We start from the raw sequence: 18,101 nt of genomic DNA on the forward strand, positions 1-18,101 counted from the left end.
ATACAGCGTATGTCATCAAATCCAAAGAAAAAAAAAATTAAAAATTATATTACTCGTATTCATAGAAATTAATCAAAATTTAGTTTTTTAACCAGACTTACTTTTGTTGCAAATTGTATTAGTAATGGTATGTATATATAGAATATATAGATTGTACTCGTGCTACTTAAATTGGTTTCCTATGGTATATTATCAAAAGTCAAATGGATTGAATTCATATTTGTATAGTCAAACGGTTACAATATTTGCTTAGAATGCTTTTGAAAATACTTCGTTTGACAGCTTAAATGGATTCTAAGAAGTTCGGAAATTAGTTTTTACCATAAATATTTTATTACTATTATAAATTTGCTGAATATTATATTCGATCTTTCAAAAACCATAATAAAGTGAGTTTATATGATTTGTTCTTCATTCAAAATTGTTATTATGCAATTCTGTAAAAAAATATGTTTAGAAAAATATTTAGGAATACGATATTTATATAGGTCACTCGATAATCGAAATACCTTGTGTAGAGAGGTCATTCATTGATGGAACTCCGTGATACGTTCATTTGCCAACAGGTGTTTTGGCACTTCTAAACGATTTTTTAATACCTACCACATTTGAAAACGGTTTTACAACTGCATTATAATTTTAAGTCTACATTCATTCAGCTTTTGAAATATTTCCTAATATAAAAAATATAGTTATTACTATTTTAGTTTCAATAGTATTGTTTATGTCGATAAATTATTAAGGCGTAGATACTAATTATATTTATAAATACATATACATATATACATATGAATATATTATAATAATAAAGACCACCCTAATATATGTATAAATGGACTTGTAATATTTTAACTCATTATTGTTACACAGAATATTATTTGCACGTTTGCGCCTGTACACGCGTACACAATAAATGTTTCGAAAAACGTACTATTACTCGATCCAACTAGGATAAGAGGGCCTTTAATATATTAGGTTTGATTCTCGATACGTACATTGTACATGATCAATATCAAAACTGAGTGTTTGAAACAAACCAGTATGTTATTAGAATCATGATGAACAATCTGTAAAATGTCATCATCATTTTTAAATTAAATAAATGAGAGAGTCCTGTGTCTATGTAATTCAGAAATATATTCCGCTAAGATGTATTAATAAACTCAATATTACAATAACTATGAACATTTTACAACGCGCAGGACGATCAACTGGTGTATTGGCTTGGTTTCCTAAAGATTTAAAAAAAAATTCGATTTTATTATTTTACGAACGGCTCACATAACGCTGTCACTGGCCTCCGACCATCTTGTAAAGATTAAATAAATAGTAAACAGGATAAAAGTTATTCCAATATTTATTTTTTAATATTTATTAGTTTTCTTTTAAGTTTCATAAATATTCAAATACTTTATGGTTTTTTAATTTTTATGAACAAAGTGAAACGTTTGGGTTTGTTTTTATTAAAATGTACTTTAAAGGTTTTTTATTGTTATTGTTAAATTAACAAAAACTTAAATCTTGAGAGACAACGAATAAAATATTTGTAAATACAAGAGATACGGGAATTAGTAAATCATCACGATACACCAAGCCAATATGACGATGTGCGAATATTTAATCGACCCAGCTTTGAATTTGTAGTTGATACTTGAAATGTGTTCTCTAGATTTCGCAACCTAAATAATATACCAACTCGTTTATTAATCGAACTTTATTACTTTCATCAATTCTTAAATGTCGTATCGCAATCGCATTAAGTGAATTGAATTTATGTAAATGCATATGTATTAGGAAATGTATGTTCGTTAACAAAACTAGGATTGAGAAAAAAAAATAACAGTTCGCAATAAAACGTGTAAACCGCCCTTTGATAACTGTTAACAATCGGTTCGATACATGGTCGCACACAGGGTATTGACCTCTTTTTCACGCCTTACAGTCAGCCTCACAACTTTCCGGCATTTCTCGAAATGATATATAACTACGGTGTGATACACGCGCGGTATTGTCTCTAATGATATTGCCGTGCGATTGTTTCAAATGCTAAACATTCGCGTTCCAAGACCGCGCGTCGTTGTTATTCGACCGTCGATGAACTATAACGTGTAAAATAAAATCTATTTTTGAAATAGAACAGCGTGTGTATAGTAGCCACCACGTATCACAATAATACATAATAATGCGCACCCACAAGCCAGCGCGCGCCGTTGTGCAACAATAACTGCATTGCTGCTGAAGTGGCGAATCGAAAACGATACATTATTTTTTCCTGTTTATTACGTACTAACTGGGCTAGGCGTACCTACGTGCAAGTAAAACCGTTAGATGTGAAATGCAGATAAATCCGTGAAAATAATTTCAATAAAATCGTTTGGCGCTTTTCCCAGTCGGTTATACACAAATAAATCGGGGGCCGTAAAAACCGCCCGGGCGAGGACAATAATATCGTATTTACACGTACAGCATCGTAATACACATTTTATTCTCATAACGATTTATTTCGCGCCGTCACATGTATCACAACACGAATTATAATACACGTATCACAACATAATAATATAATATTATGTTTTTGTTGTGTCAGCATCGCAACTGTTATCTCGACGGTTCTCGTGTGTACGAGACGAGTATAAGTAAATAAAAAACTCAACAATAAATTTTAAACCAGTGAAGTAAAGCAGTTACAAGGTGCAACGTGATGCAAATAGGTTAAAACGAGGGCGCAAAAAACTTACTCGTCATGTCAGTACACGGACAAAACGATGTTATTTCATTATAAACCCACTTTATGGCGACGAAGACGTGTTAATCTATTAGACGACACCATATAGACGGATATGTATACGTAACACAATATAATGTTTCTTTTACGTTCCTATTGAGCAGGCGCGCACTCAGGGTTTTCGTTTTCCTTATATACAAGTGAACAGTTACCATTCATTTTTAAATAATACAGATAATATAATATATATAAAATAATAGTATATACTACATAGTAATCGCTAGTGCATAGAATACACTAGTATCCGTAAATCTAAAAATAATTTTCAACAAAATAATCGATTGACGATTTCCACAAACAAGTACTATTATGTACTATTGTACTGAACTTTAAATGTGTAGTTAATATAATAATCAAATTTGAAAAAAAAAAAATTCATCACAATAATAGTAATTAATTGTGACAAAATAATCTTCTTCTTTTGTTAGCAGCCCAAAGGCTAGTTGGCAGCAATTTTCCACTACCCCTGATATTTTTCTCAACTTTCCTTTTTAATTCGCAATAAGATCTGCAGTTCATACCTCTAACTACTTTACTAATATAGTCCAGTGGCGGTCACCCTCTGCTGTTATTCTCTTCAATGGCACCTTCTATTATTCTACTTAGTAGACTGTTATGACGCAGTACGTGTCCAATTAACTTGGCTCTTCTTGTTTTTAATGTCTAAAATGACAAAATAATAAGCTATAATATATAATCTAATATACAAAATATTTTTATGGAGCTTCAGTCCCAAAGCCCCCCTTGGATGCGCCACTGCTACTAAGGAAGATCAAAGGTTCCGAGTTTCTTATAATCAGTGATCTCTTTGCGAATTAAAACCTCCACACAGGTAGTTTTATTTAGGTTTAAACCTAAAGTTATTTTTAGTCACTATTTTAGTTATATTCTTTATGGTCTATAAATAATAAATAAATGCATTTTTTAAAACGATGTACAACCATGTATTCGTATATTTATTATTTCGAAATGAAAAAATAAGTCAGTCATAAGAGAAAAATATGTGAATAATATATACACCTACACGAATAAATCATTTTATGTAAATCTCAAAACAACTGTTATCTCTGAACAAAATATAAATATGTGTATATGTCTGTATATATATATATATATAGTTATGGTAAATATGTTACTTATGGTTTCTAGATTTAGTGCAAATATAAAAAAAATAAACCAAACATTTCCTAAAGGATGGACAGTATAATAAGAATAACTAAATACGTTTGTTAAAAATATAAACATTTGATCACAGAAACCGAAATAATTTAAATATATATTGGTAAATTTTATATAACAATAAAATAACTAAAATTATATTATTGACTACCATGGATAATAATATTCACATGTCAATTCTTCGTAGAACTGATTAGATACCAAAATTCATAATTTGTTTCTTGTTGTTATATTATTTATTATTTCAGTTGTACTCGTATCATTCCACTTTATTCACGTCCAAATTTAAATTTTTTAATCTTGATGGAAACATAAATTACAATTGCATCAATTCAACTAATATTTTGTGACTTTATTCGTGATATAAAAAATATAACAATTAATGATAAAAAAATATTTTTTAATTTTTAATGCATAGTTTTAGTTCAGTGAATCATACTTAAGATGGTAGACAAATAGCACCTATGCAACAGTAATACCAAAATGTAGTCAAAAGGAGGGTTTACATATTTTAATTTATTTTTCCATGACATATTCATACTAATACGTAAACAATTTTCTATTATCGCTAAAAAATAGAGTTGTGAAGGATTTTGCACTGTAAATATATTTATATGCTATATGCGTAACATATAATTTAAGCATTCACGTAATATGTGTTCCATACAATTACAGCAATATATTGACTTAACAGTTATAAAATACTAATAATTTATAATTAACAAAATCTAATTGAATTTTTAACAGATTTTTTTATATATTTAACTATGCCACTTATAGTATGCATTATAATTTTTGAAGTTAAAGTACATAAATATTATTATTACAAACACAAAGCTAACTGATTTTGATTTTGTTCGATCATAATTGATTTCATTTGATCACATATTTATCGTGTTTAAATTAATATGCTACAGTTACGTTACGATATTACGATTAAAAACCTACAAGTATAATAACAATAATTATCATAGACTTAATCGTAATAAACATTTAACTAAATAATAAATAAACACATAATCGATATGTTATACTTACGAAAAATGTACAGTTAGTTAAATAATACATACTCCGCATCATTAATAAATACCTTTAAGGAAAAATAAACGACGAAAGGAGCAAAGGTCAATACCCACAATGAGAAAGTACGTATAACTAATGTGTATACACAATATTCTACTTTATTAACGACAGAACATTAGTTGTTTATTTCGTTCTTAGTTGTCTCCTTTAGTATTTTTATACGATTTCGTAGGAAATACAATTTTTATATTTTTAGTGTGTCGCATTGCACGAGATAATTAAAAATAATTTATAAAAAAAAATTATATCCAAACACATACTGTGTATGCAGGCAGGCTATATCAATAACGTATCGATAGGAAACATTTATTTAAAACAAGATGAAAGATATACTTAGGTAAAAGTTTGAATTATTAGACCAGCTCAACATGGCATTTAACCTGATGTGATGTTACACGCGAAAGAATTACGTACCTACTTATTTATTCAATGTATTTACACTTCAGTGTTTATACGTATCACAGAATTCTGAAAATTACAGTAATTTATTCGAATAATGTATGTGTTGTGGTATTTATGTAGGTACACAGTCCGCGTAGGATAATGATCGAACCGTTCAAAATCACAATAAACAAACATTTTAACAGGACAACGATTGCACTTGAAAACCAGTAGTTGAAAACAAACCGATACTTATATTTTTCATGATATTTTGTGATTTTTAACTTCTATTTTTTTTTCGAGAACTGTTGCCATTAGGTATTACGATATTCAAAAAATGAACTTTAGTACAGCTTGGGTTTAATTGTTAAATATCCAAACGATTAAGCTTTACGAAACTATTTGCATGCTTTAAACTTCAACAATACATTAAAATAAAAAAAAAAAAACAATAATAATAAATGATAAGAAACATTAAACTCATCATTGCATTATAATAATGGGCTCTAATTTCGTTTAAAATTGATAGAAATATGCATATCTTATTAACGATGTATATAATGCACATCTATTATAATCTCTAAGTGCATAGCCTTTTGGTTATGATGTAGCAATTACTTACTCAAACCACAATACGCACTAACATAGAAATATATTTGCTAAGAACCTAATTTTTATGCAGTTTGCCGATAATTATTGACTAATATTTTAAATAAAATTATCACCTCAGGCTCTTCAAACAACCAAACATCGTTCGTAAATTCAAACAGTTCCATTTTTATGCTTAATCAATTTATATATTTATCTGGAAATATAATTTAATGTGAATTTGTGAATGTAAAAAATTACGTAGATCACGGTTAGGTTATATCCGATTATAAATTATTTATCATATAATCACAATTTTTTTTTATATGCCCATGCAATAATATTGATGAATGGCACAGACGCAAGAAACTATACAACAGTTATCGCTTTGTATCCATGAATAATTTTACGTGACAATCTACACATAGATGAATGGTCATTAAAAACTAATGTTAACTTAAAACTTAAACTTAAACTTAACTTTAACTAAAAACTTTTTTTATTAATTTTCGTATAATCCTAAGCCGTTTTATTTACAAACTTATAGCACTTTACAGGAACATCATATTAATCGCTAAAATATATTTGATAACTGATATTCAGTTCAAATAATTAAAAAAAAAAAAAAACAACAAGCATAAGTGATATCCCGATATTCAAATACCTAGTAAATTCTTAATTGTCAGTCACGTAAAAACGAAATTAAAAAGTTTAGTAATTTAAAATTTTTAATGTGAACCAAAACCATTTTCTAAAAATGTAATAATTTAGCTAAAGTGATATTTTTACATTTTTTGTTCAATTACATCTATATTTCAATTATTTTTTTAATACTTGATTACTTTTGAAATTGAATTTACTTATCTTTGCCAGACTCCACTAAAAATGTTTTTTTTTAAATGTATTCTTCAGAGTTCACATTGAACACTTAAAAACGAAATAATTTTAATTATAATTATCAATACCACTATCATAAATACTATATGAATTACATTTATTGGTTAAATACTTTAAATAGTTGTAGAACCTGTGATTTATCTAAGATAACCTTTAGAATGATATTTGAGTTTATATTATTTCCTATTAGTAAGTTTATATTTCACAAAATTAATTTTTCTTGAATTCTTGTATTACGTATAATGTTTGTACCAGTCATTTTAGATATATTTGTTAAATCAATATAAGATTCTACTTTAAATAAATTATGTAATTAAATGAATTCATGTGCTATTGAACTAAGGAAGCTACAACTTGATACAACTCTCAATAATACTAATTATATTATATAATACAGTAGTTGATGGTTTTAATTTCAAAACAGATTTACACTTACGTATACATAATATATTTCTTCTGTATTTTTTCTTATTATTTTAACCTTGCACTTTGCTCTAAGACATATGGCTCTACGAGTAACATTTTATAATATTACGAGACCGAACAAAAATGTAAATACATTAAATCTATTAATTTACCTAACCTTATGTTATTTTATGTCTGTTTGTTTTGTGACCTTAGGGTTAACGATCCACTACTACAGATATTAATTAATAATATGCAAACTTAATATCGACACATGTTTGATGTCATATTAAAATAAACGATATTGCACTATACAAACAGTTAACACTTTGTTATACTTCAGTGATAAATGGGAAGTAAAGGGTTCATTTTTACAAATAAAAATTCTTGAACGACACATTTTCGAATCGACCAAAATATTATTTGATTTTAATTTATGTAATTTCAATTCAATTTCTTCGGTGTACGGGAAGAAAGACGCCTAATATGTAAGTACGTATATGATCTTTACAATAGTCACAATCGTCATGCAATTGTTCGATAAATTTTTAAAAAATGATAACGAAAAAATTCGACAAGAACATCATTTTCATATTATTTTTATTATTTAAATGGTTGACGAATTAATTTTACAAACTAAATGAATTACTATTTCAATAAAACATTTTGTGAACATTAAATCTGTTGAATTACAATAACCATTATATTATGTTGTCATACTATAATTATTTATCAGACGTTAATTTTGTAATCAACTCGAGCATAAGCGGCACTTGGTAGAAACTCATGTGGGTGCAAACGTTTACGGTGATTCACAAACCGGTTGGTGGGGGGGGGGTGTTTTTCCACGTCACCTAATATTTAACTACTACTATTACAAAATTAATAAAAAAAATCTTTATGTAAAACTTTATTATATATTTCAATTAGTATAATATATAATTGTAAATATTAGTTATAACTTATAAATATGAAAGGAACCTATTTTTATCAACATAAATAATAATAAAAAACAATTACTGTTAGTAACATATATTATAATTAAAATTACAATATATTACTATTGTTAGCATTTGTAATTCAATAACTAAAATATAATATAATATTTTTGACTGTTGTCTGTGGGTGCAAAATGATACTTTTGCCCCCCTAGAAAAATTGTCGTGGGTGCAATTGCACCCTCATGCTCCCCCCAGATGCCGCCACTGAACTCGAGTGTGTATGCCTTTGTGGGAAACGAACCTTGTAGGACATTGAACCAATATTGACATTAAATAACTTATGCTTAAAACATCTGCAGTTAAACCTGTACAGTGGTTTACATTATCAAAGTCTTCCTACGGTGATTTAATAAAATTTTCGGTTCAATAAAACTATTGCAAGGCGGATAGTGGGTTCGATTCAGAAATCGATTTCTGCAAAACAAACCTTTTTTTTTTTGGATCACGATAAAACAATAAACGTATATTTCATAGGGAAAAAATCAACGCAAAACGAATGATTTAATAGTGAAACATCTCGTATCGTACTTTAACAAACAAAACGATTGTTTTAACAAATACATAAAGCAACATTATAATATATATTTATTTGCAACAATCTGATTTTAAAATTTTGTTTAATATATAAATTATAAATATTGCAATTTCCCTAAAAAGCTAAGCTTGTGCTGAGGGAGCAGTTCTTAAAAGGAAAAATAGATAAAAATAATTATACTTAAATAACGATGAAACTTTAAAAATAAAATTTTAAATACATTTTTTTTTTTTTTTTGAACAATATTAAAATACGTGAATTTTATTAGACATAGAGTATCTAATATTTATATAATCATATATATATATATATACATATATATCATAGTTACAATATTTAATTACGTGAAGAAGAAAAAATATTAAAAAGATAAAAATACCTTAAACATATAAAAACATATAGAATAGACAATAAGTGACATAATTCAGTAATAACCGAAAAAATTTAAATACAATCTAAATTCAAATTTTTTATATATTTTTTAAAGGAAGTTAAATTATTAAGAGATTTAAATTAATATTAAATGAAATGCATAAATATAAATGTATATAAAATGTACTTTTTTGACCAAAAACTTTATTGTAATAAGATAAACATATATTGGTATTTTTTTTTTTAAATCTAGTTTTTTGTTTATGATCAAATAATGGTATTAAATATTTATGTTTATATCAAAATAAAAGAAATTATAAATAAAATTGAAATTTTTTATATTAAATCATATAAAATCGCAGTACTAGTTGTAAATGGTAAATTAAATAAGTATTTTATAATACAATTAATAGTAACTTTTAATGTGGATAAATTAATATTATGAGTACCTTCCCAAATTTATAAGCCATAAGAATAAAAAGGCTGTACTAGGGATAAATAAATAATTCTTTTATAATAGTTATTAAATATAAATCTAGTTTCTTTTAATATGTAGGAAAATTTACATAAGCTATTATTTACCAATTTTATATGCTTGTCCCATTTTAGTCGATTATCAAGAACTAGTCCAATACATTGCTTATATTATGAGATTAACCAAAACTAAGCCTTCGCAGACTCATTTCCTTTTCGGGTTTGGCGGGCACAGTGATTCGATAAATAACATTATACAGTTGGTCGACTTGGTGGTTCGGTTGTTAATAATTAATTTTGTATATTTGTATTAATCGGACGTACGTTATCAACGACGTTTCCGTTCTAAAACGGAACTCAACAGATCGTGGGCTCTTATCACTAAGCGTACAAATATTATTATACACTATTAATTCATAAACATAACTATGTGTAACAAAACTATATAAAACATTTAGGGGGGGGGGATAGTGAAAATGAAATTATTTATCATGAGATAAAATGTACCATTTTAGTTACACGCAGTCCGTGCCGAAATCTTGACCGGAATCAAAACAAGGCAATAAGTCGCAATGTGGTCGAAAACTGTAAATTTTTCCGTTGCTTGCCTATGGCTGTTGACCATCGCGAATTTCCAGTCGGATTCCACCGCCCTGGAAGTCACGTGAGTAGTTTCATTTTTTAATTACGCAATGAACATTTAACGTTTAGTGTACAATCCCCACATAATTATTAGATATGGAATGGGATTAAGCTATATTTCATAATCGAATGTAATCATTCAACCTTCCCTTACCATTGTGCGGGTGAAATATCTACTCATAAAAATTGACTTCAGCTCAACTATTTGAAAGACTGGACTAAAACACTCTGGGTGCATGCCTATTCCTCCGGTTTCATTTAATCTGTTTTTGTAGAAATAATAATGTAATCATAATAATATGTTATTTTAGCAAAACTACTTATTGTGCTCTTTTGTACAGATTGTGTTTTATTATTAATAATAAAAAAAAAAAATCATAATAATAATAATAACGTGTACTGCAGACAAGAAGACATCAGAACGGTGTTATATTCGTTTGGTCACTCGTTACGTGAAAATGTGGATAAATTGGAACGACATGAACGCCGTGAGAAACAGTCTAGTGATCAAATACAAAATATGTTATTGACGATTGTGAACAAGCAGAGAGAGCAGTTTGCCGACAACAAGGTTTTGGAAACAACCTTAAAGGGCTTAGAGGAAAGCATACACATGTTGACAGATATCGAAACAAATGAGGTAGGTGCAAGGATTTTATTAACTATTTAAATTTTTAAACGGGTCATGTCCAATTACATACATTATACATAATAATGAGAATCGCTTACTAATAAAATTTAAAATTTAAATACAATATAATATTAATAAATAATAGCCATGAATTAATAAGTATAGAATTACAATACATTTAAAATAAATTGAAGTTTGGTGATACAAACAGATCGATATTTAATTAATTTATAGTTTTCGCAATTCTATTCTGAGGGGTGTTGCTTGCATGCAAACTTCGGTGTTTGGATAAAATATATTTTTAGATCGGGAGTTACGATTAGGGATATGGATAAAAATAAGGCTTAAAAACTCGGGACAGTTAAATTTTTCAACGAAAAGTAAATGTCTAATCGCAAGCGACGTTTGTTCAAGGGTTTCGTGGTTAAGATGCACTAGAAATGGGTTGTATGAAGAATGTGATACTCTGGCTATGGAACACTTAAAAGAGAGGAACTATAAAAACGTATGCAAAATGTTCTCAATTTTACATTTATAAAACGCCGTGTATTGAGACCAAATGTTGAACTATACTTACAAATAAAACGAACCAAACTGCAATATATGGATTTTAATGTTAATACATCATTAACATTTTAACGAATGAATAGAAATATCATAAAGCTATTTAAATATGTATTAAAATTAGGTCATTGATGTATGTATGTATTTAATTTAACATTTCTACACAGTATTCAAGGTCTAGAATATATTATTTTTTATGAAATTACAATCGAAAAATTAACTTTGGCCGTTTAAAAGATCTAATTTCTATTTTTCTCAAAAAAATAAATTATTTCAAAGAATTTTCAAAAGAAAATTTAAATCTTAAATATCAATTCTCTAGGATACGATGTCACTCGGGCGTATTATATTATTATCATTGTTTAGTTCAAATTTGAAAAAAATTTAACTTAAAGGATTTTCATAAAAATCAACAAGTGATAAGTCTAAATAATTGTTGTACTCGTATAACAAACATTGTTAAAATATACTTATTGCATTTAACCAATTCAAAAAAATAATAATAATATTTGTTGAAAAAATTAAAAAAAGCCCACTCGTATGCGCACAACTATAGTCACTATTGCGAAATAGTTGTATTATCGTATTTTTTCTTCTTCTCCCTCACCATTTTCACAACGATTTGGTGACGGCTTCCCTTTGTCCTACACCTCCACGTATCTCAGTTTTCTACATCCTCTACGCACTCACTAACAGCCCTTATATAATTCCAGTAATCGTATCTAACTATTTCTTTTTCTCTTATTCCATTTCAACTCCCTTCAACGTTCATTTTCATAACTACTTTTAACGTTTTTGTTTCCTCTCACTTCGTCACATGCTCAAACCATCTCAGTCTATTTTCTCTCATCTTGTTCACCATTGACCTCTCGTGTATTAGTTCCTTATTCTATCTTCCCTTCAGTTGTATTATTGTGTTTATTTCCTTAAAACGGACACGTAATACATTATGTGCAGCATTGGTAGTCAGACCGCATCGACGACTGGACTTGTGTTAAAAAATTACGATTTCCATGTTTAGGAGGCCGCCAGTAGATCGAGCACGAAATCGATGTTGGAGAGCTTGGAGCAGCACATGGCTGCCGACGGGGCAGATTTGAAATCGATTTTGAAGGCGGAGAAGCAGGCCACGAACCGGTTGTACGAGTCGTTGGGCAGCCAGCTGACCACTGTGTCGGAGCAAGTGAAAGCGTTGCAGTCGCGCCTCGACTCGCTGGAACGTGCGCCGAAGTCCCAGGTGTCGAACGACGCGATCTACGAACTACTGCAGAAGATGGCGGCGGAGCGGAGCGCGCCGCGACCCGTCGGCGGTGAGCAGGACCCGGCGGCCAACACCACGTGGCAGCTGGTGCAGGAGACCAAGCACGCGGTGGTCGAGGCGGTGCAGTCGCTGACGGGCCGGTTGGACGACAGCGACCGGAGACGGGAGGCTTGCGATGCCACGATCGCGGAGATGGCGAAGTCGACCCGCGCGTTCCAGGCGGACGCGCAGAAAAGCTTCCAGTCGGTGCTGGACGGCGTGAAGACGCTGTCGGACGTGGAAAAGGTGTTGGTGCAGACGGCCGACCACGTGCTGGACACGAAGCGCCGGATCGAGTACGGCACGCACCAGATACTGACGGACGTGACGGCCGCGGTGAACGACCGATCGAAGGAGCTGAACGAATCGGTGAACGCGGCCGTGGGGCTGGCGGTGGACACGGTGCTGAGCGCGCAATCCGCGGGCATGGCCAACCTGAGCGTCAAGATCGAGACGGAGATCAGCCAGGTGTGGAGGCAGATCGGCATCATGTACCAGACGCTGACGGACTCGGCGGCCACGCTGACCGCGCTACACAACCAGACGGACGCGTTCGTCAACAGCACGGCCGTCTCGGTGAACGGCATGAACAGCAAGGTGTCGGCCATCGGCGGCCGCATGACCGAGGTGGACGAGAACCTCAACTACCTGCTGGGCCGGCTGTCGCTGGTCACGCAGGAGTTCAAGGAGATCAAAATCGGGCTAGGTGACGCGCTGGAGAGCATCCGGGTGGGGCTGCAAACGGTGCAGGGCAACAAACCCACCGTGGACCTGGGACCTGGACCGAACCCCATCGACGATGAACCCCTGTCTGCCGAGAACATTAACCTGTCGAAAACCGTTTACACGGTATCCTGAAAAACGCCATCGCGGCAACGACAATAACGGTACTAGGTACTACGCTGTTATGCGATCACAAAACGAAAAAATTCGCATTCGCCCCATCTGGTAGGAATAGTACAAAACGTACAGATCGATTTACTCAGTGTTATTTATATTATATTACTATGATGATTATTATTATTTTATTATTATTATTATTATTATTATTATTATTATGATTATTTTATTATTATTATTATTATACTCGGTACAAATAATATCATCCAGCGATCTAACTAAATACGACGCACGAAATTCACTCTTATAATTCACACCTAATGCTGACAAATTATATCCCAAAGACACTTAATGTTTTACTGACAATGGTTCACAGTAAATATATAGGTGATTTTTCGTCGAGCTTGAATTAGAAATAAAAATCAAAACGAATCAACGATGCACGCAATTGTTCGATACATTTGTTCGCCCCACGTCACTACGTTATTGTTAACATGGCGTCACATTATTTCGAACGACTAGGTATCGCTAATTCTGCATTAATCGTACACTTAAGATTATGTATCTACCGTATCTTATATTACACTTGACTCGTAATTGAATATATTTGTGTGTCCATACGTGAAACTATTATTATTATTATTATTACTACTACAATATAGTTGGTTAAGTAAATCCGACAGTTCATGTCAGTGATCTGTACGCAAATGCAATGATTGGAATATATATTAATATTTTATAATATTTTTTTTACTATGTTCGCCTACTAATGATTAAATCTGGGACCCGGATTTTATAACCGTTGATTTATAATATTATAGTTAGACGTTTTATTGAATGTTATATTGTAAACACTTAGTGATTCGCTTAAACTCAGTTTAGCCTGTGCAAACTTCAACCCAAAAAAAAAAATCATCATTTAAAAACTATATATGTGCATCGTCATCAAAAAAAAAAAAAAACATTAATTTTAAGTAACATGAACACATTGTATTATAAACAATAACGAATAAATCAATATATTTTAGTACCCAATTTGTTTTGTAATGAAATTTCATTACATTTAAAAATAAAATCAACCACAAAAAGTTACACACATTTCTGTAACCAAACAAATAACTACACATTGTTTTGAATTAGTCAAACAGTTTGTTTTTTTTTAATAACTATAAGACTACTTACATAACAATTTGTAGATATAATTTGAGTATATCCCAGCATATGCTTAATGATCGTCGATGCATTAACTTTTTCTTTTCTATTTTTTTTTATTTTGTAATATTATATAGCTTAGCCATTATAATATTATGCACATTGCCTGTATTATGAATTTAATTGAAAATTATTGATTATGAAAAAATGAAATGATAAGGGATTTGGTAGAAGTAGAATGAATATTGATCGGAAGTGAATGAATAATTAATGGTTGGATTTATTAGACTTTGTGTTTTTATACATTTATATTATAACGACCGATTTATTACAACAGTTTAACATTATACACTATCATCGGTTACTTTTAAATTCATCTTTTAATAATAGTTTTTAATTTTATTACAATACAATTTTAATGGCATTATAATTCATTTTTAACGTATTATGTTCAATCGATAATAACAAAATGATTTAAAAATATTTGTAAGCCAAAGAAAAAGTTGCCGAAGGCCGATCGTTAACTAAAATAGTTTGGCCACTCTTGTCATGTATTTTCATCATCGATCACCATACTGCAATATGTGGTACCTATAGTTGTTGTTAAATTGCACATTTTTTTTTTTTTGTTTTATGTTAATAGAACATTGTGTTTATGACAATGTACTGCGGCATTTCTTGGTACTTAATAATTAATTGGCTTTATGAATTATGAGAGCTGTTGCAAAGACAACACGCTAACATTTGTCATATTTTTAACATTCCTCGTGAAAAAATAGGTACCTAACATAAGCGAAATTACTTGACTTACCTCTAAAACTAATATTGTGTATTATACACATTATAGTTTCAACAAACTATATCTGCTTTTGGTCTGAAAATATTGACCTACACTGAAAGTAATCCTAAATTACTTTGTTGAGTTAATGAGTTATGAGTATCATAATTGTTTTTTCTTTTCTTTTTGATTTCAAAATTATCTTAATCGATAAAGTTAGTGAGTTGTGTATTGAGTATTTAAGTCGTTTAAGACAAACGTCACGTCAGAAATGATTTCTGTTACATTTATACTAATCTGTAGTGTTATTTTGCGCACGCATATTCATCAATAAGAAAATTGACTCAAGAGCAGTTATTATATGATTCTCCTACGATTTCATTTTGTTAGTTTTGCTGTAATTTAAATCGTGATGCGTTAAATTGAACAAAGTTTGAGTAACTATAACAGTTGAACACATTATGAATCTTAAGCTAGACGAAATATATTTTTATTTTACTAATGATTTTTTCAGTCTCGGAAAAGTAATAAATGTGTTCATATGTCTTGTGATATTTGATATAGGATCCTAATGTTAGTTTGAGGTCATTTTTCCCAGTAGATAGTATTCATTATTTTTATTATGGTACATCTTTTAGATTTGTTTTTGAATTGTTAAAGTTTATTATTGCATTCAAACACTTACGGTCGGCACGATTAACACAAAAAATGCCAATCTCTCTCACCCAATACTTTTTTAATATGATAAACAATTTTAGAACTACATATATCTCTTATTAGTTGCTTATTTTATTTTTCCTAATAAGTCCTTCCAAAATAAGAACGTATACCTACCTCTCGAATAGTTGTTTTATTTAGAGAAATCGATTGGTATTTAAACGTAAATAAATGTTGAAATGTATAATAGTTTACATCGTGTTTGTGTAAAATATATATTAACGATTTTAGTACATATTTGATATTTATATCGCATCATAGCAATCATAACAATAAACATATTACACCTAACTTAATGCGTCCCAAATCATCATGAATTATGGACCAGTTGATACATATATTAATCTACCACTAATCTGCAAAATTATCAACATTATAAATATAAATCGTTTACATATATAGATAAATATTTCCATTTTAAATAGAATTAATTCTTTGATTTACATAAAATTTATTATTATTAAATTACTTGCAAACAACATTAATTGTTCGAAATTATAATTATCATAATCTGTATTAAACATTATGTAGTAATTTAAAGTAATGAAACATTCATAATTAAATATTATTCAATGCCTATTAGATCCTGAATAATTTATTAAGTAAATCATTGAAAACTTTTTTGAGTTGGAGTTCTTAAAAATAACTGGTTACTTTTGGGAACATATACTTGTGCGTAACATCATCGCATTTATAAAATAATTTCAACTATACTTTTTGGATTTCAAAAGAAGCATTCATTAAAATTAGATATTGTAATTTCAATGAATATGAATATGTAGATACAACTTTACAGATACCTATGCTTATTATTTAGCACGTTATACATTTACTGAATTCTGTATGTGAATGCGCAATTAGTGAAAAATACACATTAAATAATTTTATATTTACATTAAAATAATTTGTGAAAAGGTTGTATCAACATTTTTGGACGGAATCACATCAAAAACGTTACTAAATTCATTAATAATATATTTAGTAACAGATTTTTTACTGTCTATATTGGATAGGAAAAAAGTAAAACAAAGATGCTAAACAATGGCCTTCCTCAAGACTGTGTGTTGGCACCCCTTCTGTTTAACCTATATATTAAGGCCCTACCAACGACAATCGTAAGAAAATTCATATATGCTGAAGACCTAGCCCTAGCTTGCCAGAGTAAAGACTTTGAATACCTAAAAATCATCCTGTCTGAAAACATTGGCATATTAGACAAACTCTACAATCCATGAAGGCTCAAACTAAATCAATAAAAAATGAAAGTCACCCTATTCCACCTGAACAATATTGTGTAACTGTGGCTTATGCAAATACTAGGGATAAAATATTTTTCAGCATAAAATGTGTTTTTCTAAAAACTAATCTGACTTTGTAGCGTTCACAAATGTTGTCATGCAAACTGGTCACGAAAACTTGTCGAAAGCTCTTCACCTACTGGCTAATATAAATTATGTTAGAATACAATTCCCGTTAACATATAATCATTTTATGATATAAGAAACAGACGATGTTTTTATCAACGTTTTATTTTTAAAAATTAATAAAATGTTTTATTTAAATTAAATAAACATAGTTTTGCTCATATAAATTAAAATATCAGTTTTATTTTAATAAAAAATTATACCTACTTATAAGTTAATTTATTCATAAACTTCAAATTGAAGTGCACTTATTTGTATCTAAAATCAATAGGAACTCAGAATCATATCTTCTTAATAATATTAATTTATTCAAGTAGGAATTCTGTTCGGTAATAAAATAACTTTCTATAGTT

The 18,101-nt window shown here is 29.7% G+C and overlaps 1 protein-coding gene across 2 annotated transcripts; it reads left to right on the forward strand.

Moving 5' to 3' along the window:
- The first annotated feature begins 7,666 nt into the window (after positions 1–7,666).
- On the forward strand, positions 7,667–14,515 carry LOC112693875. 2 transcript variants are annotated; one of them, XM_025569121.1, is made up of 4 exons: positions 7,667–7,810; positions 10,216–10,364; positions 10,748–10,982; positions 12,559–14,515. In XM_025569121.1, exons 2-4 carry the CDS (start codon positions 10,273–10,275, stop codon positions 13,693–13,695), a joined length of 1,464 nt encoding a protein of 487 aa, XP_025424906.1. In that variant the 5' UTR covers positions 7,667–7,810; positions 10,216–10,272; the 3' UTR covers positions 13,696–14,515. The 2 variants fall into 2 exon arrangements, with proteins under 2 accessions (XP_025424906.1, XP_025424905.1); XM_025569120.1 differs by having other exon boundaries at positions 7,667–7,806.
- The last annotated feature ends 3,586 nt before the right edge of the window (positions 14,516–18,101 follow it).

Source organism: Sipha flava, unplaced genomic scaffold (genome assembly GCF_003268045.1).
Source record: "Sipha flava isolate LNK unplaced genomic scaffold, YSA_version1 119_pilon_pilon, whole genome shotgun sequence".
NCBI classification, from domain to species: Eukaryota; Metazoa; Arthropoda; class Insecta; order Hemiptera; family Aphididae; genus Sipha; species Sipha flava.

Coding starts and splice junctions, on each gene's coding strand:
- LOC112693875 (XM_025569121.1), top strand. CDS start 10,273: ATGTGGTCGAAAACTGTAAATTTTTCCGTTGCTTGCCTATGGCTGTTG. Junction 10,365..10,747: donor TCCACCGCCCTGGAAGTCAC/GTGAGTAGTTTC, acceptor CGTGTACTGCAG/ACAAGAAGACATCAGAACGG. Junction 10,983..12,558: donor CAGATATCGAAACAAATGAG/GTAGGTGCAAGG, acceptor TTCCATGTTTAG/GAGGCCGCCAGTAGATCGAG.